The 9,634-nt window shown below is 42.0% G+C and overlaps 1 protein-coding gene across 1 annotated transcript; it reads right to left on the bottom strand.

The window, feature by feature from the left end:
- Positions 1-314: 314 nt before the first annotated feature.
- On the bottom strand, positions 315-9,423 carry LOC132988301 (mucin-3B-like). Its single transcript, XM_061055627.1, has 4 exons — positions 8,905-9,423; positions 4,401-7,716; positions 2,633-2,707; positions 315-1,033 (listed from the first exon to the last, which is right to left on the bottom strand). Exons 2-4 carry the CDS (start codon positions 7,643-7,645, stop codon positions 814-816), a joined length of 3,540 nt encoding a protein of 1,179 aa, XP_060911610.1. The 5' UTR covers positions 7,646-7,716; positions 8,905-9,423; the 3' UTR covers positions 315-813.
- Positions 9,424-9,634: the final 211 nt, after the last annotated feature.

The raw sequence follows: 9,634 nt of genomic DNA, 5'->3' as shown, positions 1-9,634 counted from the left end.
GCGCGTGAACATTTGGATTGTGGCTCACGCTTCATTGCTGCCTTTCCTCATGTCATTGTTTTACACAGGGACCTTTTATGAAGTTCAGATTGTTCGGGGATTTGGAGACCATCAGCACAATTGGCAAACGCGTAATGAATGTTTTTCTATTTTCTCCTCTTGTGTGGCCAGTTTGCAGTTGTAAAGAAGGTTAAGATGCACTGAGGCTCATATGTCTTTGCAAATATTGTAGCAGAAACAAGCAGAACATTTACAAAGGGATATCCCCCCAAAAAAGCACAGCCCTGGACCAATGAAGGATTTACAGACGGATAAACAGTTTGTAAATTCTGATTTATTTTTTTGCATTTTCCCAAACTTATATTGCACATTATTCATACAGGAAAGATAGGTTAGGGGACATCTGAAGGATAAATGTAGCATGAACAGAAACTCACTGTGGATTCATCTTTATATTGCAAATAGAATAAAAGGTCAGAGCTAAAAGTATATTAAGAAATCTGCAGCTGTGGGTTGCCATCAATTTGAAGCAGGCATGTTCACAACAAAAGCATTAGCTTTCAAAGTGAAATAAATAATTCCTTATGAATGATTCTAGCTTAAGGTCACAGAGATCAGGCGGATAATTCAAGTGTAAAAACTGGCTTATAAGCTTTGACAAAGTGCAGGAGAGTGAAACTCGACACGGTCATTCAGAGTAATCTCATTCTATGGGTAATAAGGGAATAATAGGAGTCCTCTGCAGGGGCATCTGCTGGTCACTTGTAACACAGGCTTAGACAGCATACAGGTATTGTTAAAAAAAAAAAGTGTCTATACACGCTGGATTTTCCTGGGCAGCCATTTGAACAGAGTCTTGTACAGCTTTTTGCTTTTCACCTTTGACTTTGTATATCTCTTCAGGATGAGATTTCTGAGCAGGCCAAAGTTCAAGGGCTGGGTCAGGTGCACTGAGAAAGAATGATTTCCTTTCACTGAATGATTCAGGACCTCCAAGAAGCGTCTCTCCTGCTGCCTGAAGTCATACTCCACACTGAGCAGAAGGCAAGAGGGACAAAATTACTTAAAACCACCAAAAAACACACACGTCCAATAGGATAAAATGTTTGAAATGCAGCTCCTGCTAAGTGACTTGCTTTTAGAATTACATTTTTAGCCACAATTCACTTGATAGTGTTGTTTTCCTTCATGTGGGAAGCTTTTTCCTTGTCAGATTTCAAAGTGGTTAATTGGTTCCGACAGGCAGGCATTCTGGGTTCCTTTTTTTCTTTTCTTTTTTCTCAAGGTGTGCACATCTTGTCTGAATGTCTTTATATCCCACTTGGCCTTTAAGGACCAGATGCCAACGCACAGCAGTCAGCAATCAACTTATGTAACATCTTTTTGTCATGCAAAAGCCGTCTAGAAAATAAACGGATCAAGACACATGCTTTGAATATTTCAAGATAAAGACCTTTTTCAGGTTTTTGCTTTGTATAGCACAAGGCTTTTTCCCCCCTTCCAAAAAAGACGACGAGAAGATTTCGATTTCTTACCCCTCCCCTGCACCGACGGAATTTCTGGGAAAATTGTTTTTTAATCTTCATTTTTTCTGTTGCCTCCACCTGATGCAACATTTCAGCTAATGGGTGCAAACCAAGAGGGAAACACATGGCTAAGCACTTTTGAATAATGAGTCTTTGAAAATTGTCAGGGAATGTACAAACACTCTTCATTCCATCGGACAAACAAGTCAGGATGGCTCATTTTAAGATAAAGCTGAATTCCCGAACTTCCTAAAGCATCTATCTGTTAAACTAAATAGATAAAACATATATATTTCCTTTTCCTTAAATCTTTTAGCCTGCATATAAACAATGCCAACAATGACTTCAGCAAGGTGACCGTGATAAATCCATCCTGCAGCCTGCTTGGGCATGTCTTTCTTCCTCTTTGGCAGCTTTAATTTAAGAAAGTCTCAATCTCAATCTGCATAAATCTGCTGTGTGAACAGATTGAGTCACAATCAGTCGGTGCTTAAATTTGACAGTTGCTCCAAAAAGATTGATGGTTTTCGCTGTGAGAGGAAAATGTAATCTCTGTATGTATTCTGAGCGGGAAACAAATGAGCAGTAAGGAGCTTTTCATTTGGTAAGCTGCCCGTTACAGTAAGTCATTCCTTTTCTGTGAAGTGAAGGGAGCCGGCTGGCGGGGAACTGCCCGGCAACTGGGATTGCCAAATGGGTTTAATCTTGATGAATAGTGTCTCATGAACAAAGGAAACTTTGTGAAAAGAAAAAGTATTTAAAATGTTGTCCTTGAATAAAGTAATCCATTGTGGTTTTGCTGTGTCAAAAATATTTAGAAAAGTTATTTTGAGAGCAGCTCATGATCTGTCTACAAAACAGTCTTGTTTTTAAATATTGAATCTCTTAAATGTTTAGAGCCCACAAAAGTGTATCTTAAAAATGTCCTGTCCCAACCAGGAGGACAGCACACAACTAACAAAAAGCATTCTCATTCTGTAAATACATGAATTTATGCAACAATAGTTTTGTCATTTAGGCAAGAACCGACTCCCCAGGCTGCTTCGATCACTTATCACTCTTCATATTGCATGCAGGCAAAGCTGTTAGTTGCACTATTATCTCACCTGTACACAATGCAAGCAGTCTTCTGGCAGGTTGAGCAGTTTTTGAGGTCCTGCCCAGTATTGTGGCATCGTCTCCTGGGATAAAAATAGAGGTAAATGAAATAGTGGACAGTAAATAAGTGCATAATTTTCTCTCCACTCATCCTCTCAGTCTATTAACTCAAAGTGCTGCTGGCAGCGATTAGATGTTTAACATGCATTTTAACGTCAGACATCAGTCAGTTATAAGGAGTTGGTTATTCTGAAACATGACCTCAGAGGCAGTCAAGACTTATTAGCACACAGGAGTCAATGAGAATGATTGACAGAGACACGTTGCCAGAAGGCAGTGTTAATTCTTTTTATTTGTCCCTGAAGAGTTATAGGGCTAAATAAACCTCTCTGAGACGTGCCCATGTGAAACGCAGGTTTCTGACACACTCACAGTGCGTTCGCAGACCAGTCTGCAAATTAGGAACAATGAAACAGTGGATTCACATCATCACACTGAGATATGATTGTGCCAGTCTTACAACATCTTCACATTTTGTTTGCCTTCAAACGCTATTTGGGCATCTTGTCTCATATATTAGGTCTGAGTTTGTAACTCTTTTAAAGACTTACTATTACCAATGTGGATACTTCCAAAAATCAGAAGAAAGACAATAACTGACCATATTGATATTGCACATCAATGAAATATCAACATATCTTCTTAATAATTACACGTGAAAAAAATGCAAATGTAAATTACATTTTGGGGCAGACAAGTAGTGCATTGAAAAGATAAATGTTTTTTTTAATGCATCACACAGGATCCCCAAATGTCCATCAAACTTGCACTGTCAACATTTTTTACCTGGTTATTACTGACCTAATTGGGGTTAAAACAAAATGTAAATGGTAAATCAACTTGAGCTTGCATAGCGCTTTTCTAGTCTTCTGACTACTCAGCTCTTTTACACCACAGGTCACACTTACCCATTTACAACCATTCACACACTGATGGCACTATGCAAAGAAGACCATCAGAAGTAACTAATCCCATTCATACACATCCATACGCCGCTGACGAAGCAGCTGGAGCAAATAGAGGTAAAGAGTCTTGCCCAAGGACACGTTGGACATGTAGCGATGCTGGGGATCGAACGCCCAACCTTCCGTTTAGTAGGTGACCAACTCTATATCTCATGAGCCACAGCCGCCCCATTTATCTGTGCTGCATCCGTTGATGAAAAACATGTCTACCCCGTACAGTTGATCTTCAATTGCAAACTTTCAGTCATTATAAGCACGTTTGCCTGTAAGCTATTGCTGTCACAGTAATCGATAATTGGATGAAAATGTACACACAAATACTGATTAAACATCAAAAAGTTTGACAGATGGCGAAACAACGTAGTGTACAAGTGAATTACAAAGCAATTTAATCGTTTCAGGAAATCCAAGTGTTTCCCACTGGGAAGACAAATATCAGCAATGCAGAACCGCTGTTTAAATAATCCTCTACACCAGATTTTGGCAAAAAGCTACACCTGTATTAGCCTTAAGGTAGAAAATATTAATAATATATACATCATATCCAACCCTGCAGGTTCTGTATTGCAGCTAAACTATAAACTAAATGTTTAATGAGCACTGAGGAATCTTTTATTGCATTTCTAGAGGTTAAAACAAAGTATAAAAACCTTGGTCTTGTTACTGTGAGTTTCACCTTCACCACACTAACATTCAGACACACACACACACACACACACACACACACACACACACACAGACTACCTCTTACCCGCTGGTGGGAGTGTAGCATGTCTCCAGGTCATGGATAATGTTAAGCAGAGTGGTTATCCTGTCCTTGTTGGCTGCCAGGCTGGCCTCCACTGTCTCCAGTCTTTGCTGAAGGGCTGCTGATTTGCAGCACTGCGGGGAGGGAGGCAGCAAAAGGGCTGCTTCAGCTGGGTGGGAGTGAGCCAGGTGGGGATCCTCCGGGCACAGCCGAGGGGCAGCGGGGCTAAACCTCGAACCCTGTCTGATGATTGCTTCTGCCTTGCAGGTCTGGAGGAAAGGAGGGGATGCCTTGTGCATTGTCGAGGATGTCAATACAGGCTCACTTTCAGGGCCTGGGCGGGAACAAAGCTCTCCCTTGCTGTTAACAGGGGCTGTTGCAGTAAAAGAAAACTCTGGAGGTGCGTGTGCTGGTGGAAGTGATGAAGTATCTGAACTCGAGGTTTGGTGGACTGAAGATTCGATTACAGGGTGGGCATGTTCATTTGCTAGTGCAAGTTTTATTTGCATTGTGACAGAGGGTGTTGACTTATTTGGATGTGTCTGTTTTTCTGCATTGGATTTATGTTTAATGTGTGCATGCCTGACTGATACTCCCAAGGCAAACTTTTCTGCATTTAAATCTGTGTCCTGGGCTTTTTCCGCTGGTGGGCATGCACCAAAGTGTCCCTCATGTTCTGTGCCTGTGCATCCTTGATAATGTGGGAGTCTTTGTTGGTCTGTGTTTATGCAACCCTGCAGACAAGAGCTGCTTGACTTCATTAGGGAAATGTTGTTCAAAAGGCTAGTGACCTGTGATAGATTTGAATTTTCACGGTCTTTTGACTCACACGCTGCTAATTCATTGATTAGATTACCATTGAATTTGTTTTTGTCATTGTACGACTGCGTGTTTGGTATCATGGTTGATTTAGGGTTTCTTGCATCAACGCCTCTGTTTTGACTTTTTGACACATTTAGCGGCTCAGAAAATGCAACTGGAGTTGTTTTCGAGTTGTTTTCCTGATTGGAAACTACGCCTGATAAAGCAGAATCATTATAAGTTTGAGTTTTTGTGTCTTTTGCTTGTTGATTTGTGTGTGTATCTTCATTTCGACCAAGTTCTTTGCCATGTTTTGTCGCATCTGCTGATTGAGACTTTGTACCTGAAAAACAGACAGTACTTTGGTTTTCTGCCATTGTAGATGAACAGGTGGCAGCGGTGGGAGGTGAACTTTTCAGATTGATTGAGGACTTCCTGAGGGTTTTATTTTTGTAAAGAGGGCTGTTACATGTGGATGTGGAAGTGGAAGTGGCAGCAGCTCTTGATGGCAACCTAACTCTTGAGTCTCTGGCTTTTGTTGCTTTTGGAGATGCTGTAGAAACATGAAGTGCAGGTTCAGACTTTGAGGAGGTAGGTCTAATTAGATGGATTTCAACGGAGACGGTTTTATGTTTAGTGCTTGTGTGCATAATTTGGTCTGATTTTGAGTTTTGATTCAAAGTGTGCTGTGTTACAACAGTGCTGAGAGATGGATGTGGCTTTGTGTGTGGTGCACTTGTCAAGATGTCAGTAAAAGACGATTTACCTGATGATTTGTTGACGACGTTTGGGGATGACTTAGCTTGTGGTTTATGACCTGGATCAGATGAAGTACGAGGTGGCCTTGCAGGTAAAGATCGCGCAGAAGCTTCTGGTTTATGAAAGGGGTCTAATGCACTCATTGTCCTTGATAAGGTTGGACATTTGGGGGTCATTCTTGGGCTATCAGTTGTATGCGCGTCTATATTCACTCTAACTGTGTGGATTGAGGGCGGGGTTTTATGAGTAGCAACTTTAGCAGGTACACTTTCAGTAGACATCAGTGCAGAATTAAAGATGGGAGTTGTTTGGTGAGTGTTGGTTTTGGAGGTTTTTGTGTGTAATCCAGCTGTGGTGTATGAACAAGAAGGTGGGGTTAATGGAGCAGCATGTACAGACACACTAACGTTTTTTGGCTCATTTAGTAGCGTTGAGATCTGCTCTGATATTTTGATTGGCCTAGGATAAGTTTGTGCTAGGGGGTTATTTGATTTTGTAGCTGTGGCCATCTGTGGAGTCAATACGAGACTCGTCGGCCGTTGGGTTTTACATTCTTGTGATGTTGTGTCCAGGGAAGGTTTTGTTCTGTTATCGTCTTTTCTGGTTTCAATGGTCGCTTTAGTGGTGTTGGCATGCAGGACAGTGGTGGGTTGGGTGGATGTTGAGTCGCTGGCACAATCAATCTGTGACAGATTGACTACATGGGCTTTAGAGTGCACTGGGCAAGCTGGATGGGGTGCTTTGCGGTTCTGTAGTTCTTCACTAAGATATAGCAGATGCGGATTGACTGAATTGTTTGTTCTATTGTCTCTGGATGTGGTGCTCTCTGGGATTTCATTATGACTTGGCATTTGGTTGCTCCCAATATGGGGTAGGGTGAGGGTTGACTTAATTGGTTTCTCTCCAAGGCAAGCATCGGCCATAGGGCTGTTCTCCCTCAAAGTGGTTAAATACTGTTTCCCGCCACAGTGGCTGCATATTTTCTTTTGCATACCGAAAGGTCTTACGGCAGATAACAGCAGCGTCTTCCCAACCTGCTCTGCATAATGATCTTCCAGTCTGGTTTGGTCTTTTCCTCGAGACGTCGAACCATTCCCAGGCTCGGCTTCATCGTTATGAACGCTAATTCCACCAATTGCTTCTGAATCCACCACGCTCCCGTTGGTGTATCGGGATGCAGTTTTCAATTTAGGCTTCGCATTAGTGGCATTCCCTGCAAACTTTGGGTTGGTCTTGATTGCTCTGGCAAAGCAATAAGTCCCACTTCTGTTCCTGTGAGTGCAGGTCACATCCTTAGAGGCCTCACCTCCTAGTGCTTTGAAAGTCACTTCCTTTTTTGTCTTTGAGTCCCCACTTTTCTGTTTTAAAATAGCCCTTTTCTCCTTGTCACTCCTTGTAAGCAGTAATATCTCCCTGTACTCCGTTTCGGTGGTAATATAGCTGTTGGATGTTTGAGTAATGCTATCTGATGGAGTTAGGAGTGTATCAGTTAGTTGCTGTACCGTGGGTGGTCTGCTAATCCCCGGGGACGTCTGAACACCAACGCTGCACTGAGGTCCCCACGTCTGCAGCAGCAGGGCTTCTCCGCTTCTGTCTCCTCCTGTCGTCCTCCAACCACGCACTCCAACCAGTGCAGGGACACCTAAAACTGGAACTGGAGTTGTCAGGTCGGCAGCTCTTCTGCCCATCCCCTTGTCTGTGCGACTCAAAAGTCTGAGAATTGAAGAAAGCGGCAGTGTTTCCACACCATTACATCCATCTAAAAGTAAGAGAGGAACAAGTTTACAACGAGACAGTGCCATGGAAGAAAGCCATGAGTAAGCAGGACAAGTTGAAACAAAACAAAGCTCGAAATGAGACAAGGGCCCGCTTCAATGCCGCAGTAATGAGATATAACGAGAGTGTCAAAAAAAGTTTTGCACATTAGGTGATAAGACAGAACTAATTACGCTTTGAATTTTAAACATTTCTGATGTGGTGTGACTGGGTATGAAATAGAATCTGCTCATGCTGATAATAAAGGGAAAAGTGACCCCATATTACATTAGCATTTCAAACATACCGCATATAGATCCCCTCTCAATGTGTGACAGCACAAAGAATAATAGATTTGTGGATACATTTCTAAACCGTAGCTCTTGTGATGAACCCTCTCTGCTGTTTCTCTCTCGTTGAAATGTTTGTCATAGCATGCAGCTTTCACTCTGTAGTCCTCCACATTCAGTTCACCTTGGAAAGAAGCCATAATGTCGACTCTGATGATACAGTATAGACTTCATTAAGCACTGCGAGCATTTGACTGGAACACACTTTCACAGGGGTGGCACTTTGTGTGTGTGTGTGTGTGTGTGTGTGTGTGTGTGTGTGTGTGTGTGTGTGTGTGTGTGTGTGTGTGTCCATGCCACCCATGAATTCACTTGAGCCAGCTTACTTCTGTGTGCAGGAGGTCATTTTAATGATTTGTGCAAAACAACAGGGCACTAATGTGTGCATTTCTGCAAATAAGCATGCACCACACTTAAAATGAGTTTTATTGAGTGTGCTTGCAAACCTTAATTTATGACAACATTTCCATGCAAACACATCCTGACAGGGCTCTCTTAAATCCCCCCAATCCTTACCAACAGCCTCCATCAAGGAATGTCAAAATTGCAAAAAAAAAAAAAAAAAAAGAAAAAAAAAAAAAGACATTTAGTCATCCAGTATTTTGACGGTTGTGTCATCGGATATTACTTGAGCTCAGTCAGGTGACCTATGCTTGTTGTCATCATCTAACAGTAAGTGACAACTGTCTTGCTCTGTTAAGATGCCATTTAATCCTCCTTTGGGAGAGGAGATAAGATAGTGGTATATCACACACTTTTCAAATTACTAGGAATAAAAAGAAAGAGCAATTTAACATAATTCATACTTGATGTGGTGTTGTGAATCTGTTTAGCATGCTTACCTGTTTGGGTTCCTGCTGCAAGACGTCTCGTTTTCTTAAGTCCAAAATGTCAAGAGCTAGTTTCCGGCTTTCTCTCAGGTCCTCAAGGTTTGGAGGGACTTTGTCTTCATATTTCAAGTCCCTTCGTGGTGGAATATAAACTCAAAAGGAGCCTGCAGGCATTCAGCTGTGCAGAGCTGAGCTGCTTTAATGAGCCCTCTTCTCCACCGCTCAGAATCTGAACTGATCTACCTTTTATTGATCAGGCATAAAAGCAAGCTGTGTCCTCCTTGTTCTCTTCTCCTCTTGTTTTGGTTCTGCTGCTCCATGCTCACTCCATGCTCACAACACAGCAGTATGCTGCTACACTATGCTGCCCTCCAATACACTCTGTCCTACTATGGCTTGCCTTTTTACCCCCTCCTCTCTCTCTCTCTCTCTCTCTCTCTCTCTCTTTCTCTCTCCCTCTCTTGCCTTACTTCCTCTTTCTCCCTCTCTCTTATTTTCAGCCACTATCCTCGCTCCTAGCTTTCATGTATCCTGATCTACAGCTGGGTGGAGAAAGGAAAAGAGCAGGGGAGAGATAGAGAGAGGGAGGAAGTGACTTGCATCAGGGTAGGGACTGTGTGTAAATTACCGTGCAAGTTAAAAAGCAGTAAAATACATTGTCAGAACATTTAAAACTAATACAAACATAATCAAAGCTATGGTGGTCTGAAAAGTGAATAGTGAAAATGATTCTACCACAATT

The sequence above is a fragment of the Labrus mixtus genome, chromosome 14 (assembly GCF_963584025.1).
Source record: "Labrus mixtus chromosome 14, fLabMix1.1, whole genome shotgun sequence".
Lineage (NCBI taxonomy): Eukaryota > Metazoa > Chordata > Actinopteri > Labriformes > Labridae > Labrus > Labrus mixtus.
The sequence above is the reverse complement of the archived record's forward strand: the minus strand, read 5'-3'. Positions and strand labels throughout refer to the sequence as shown.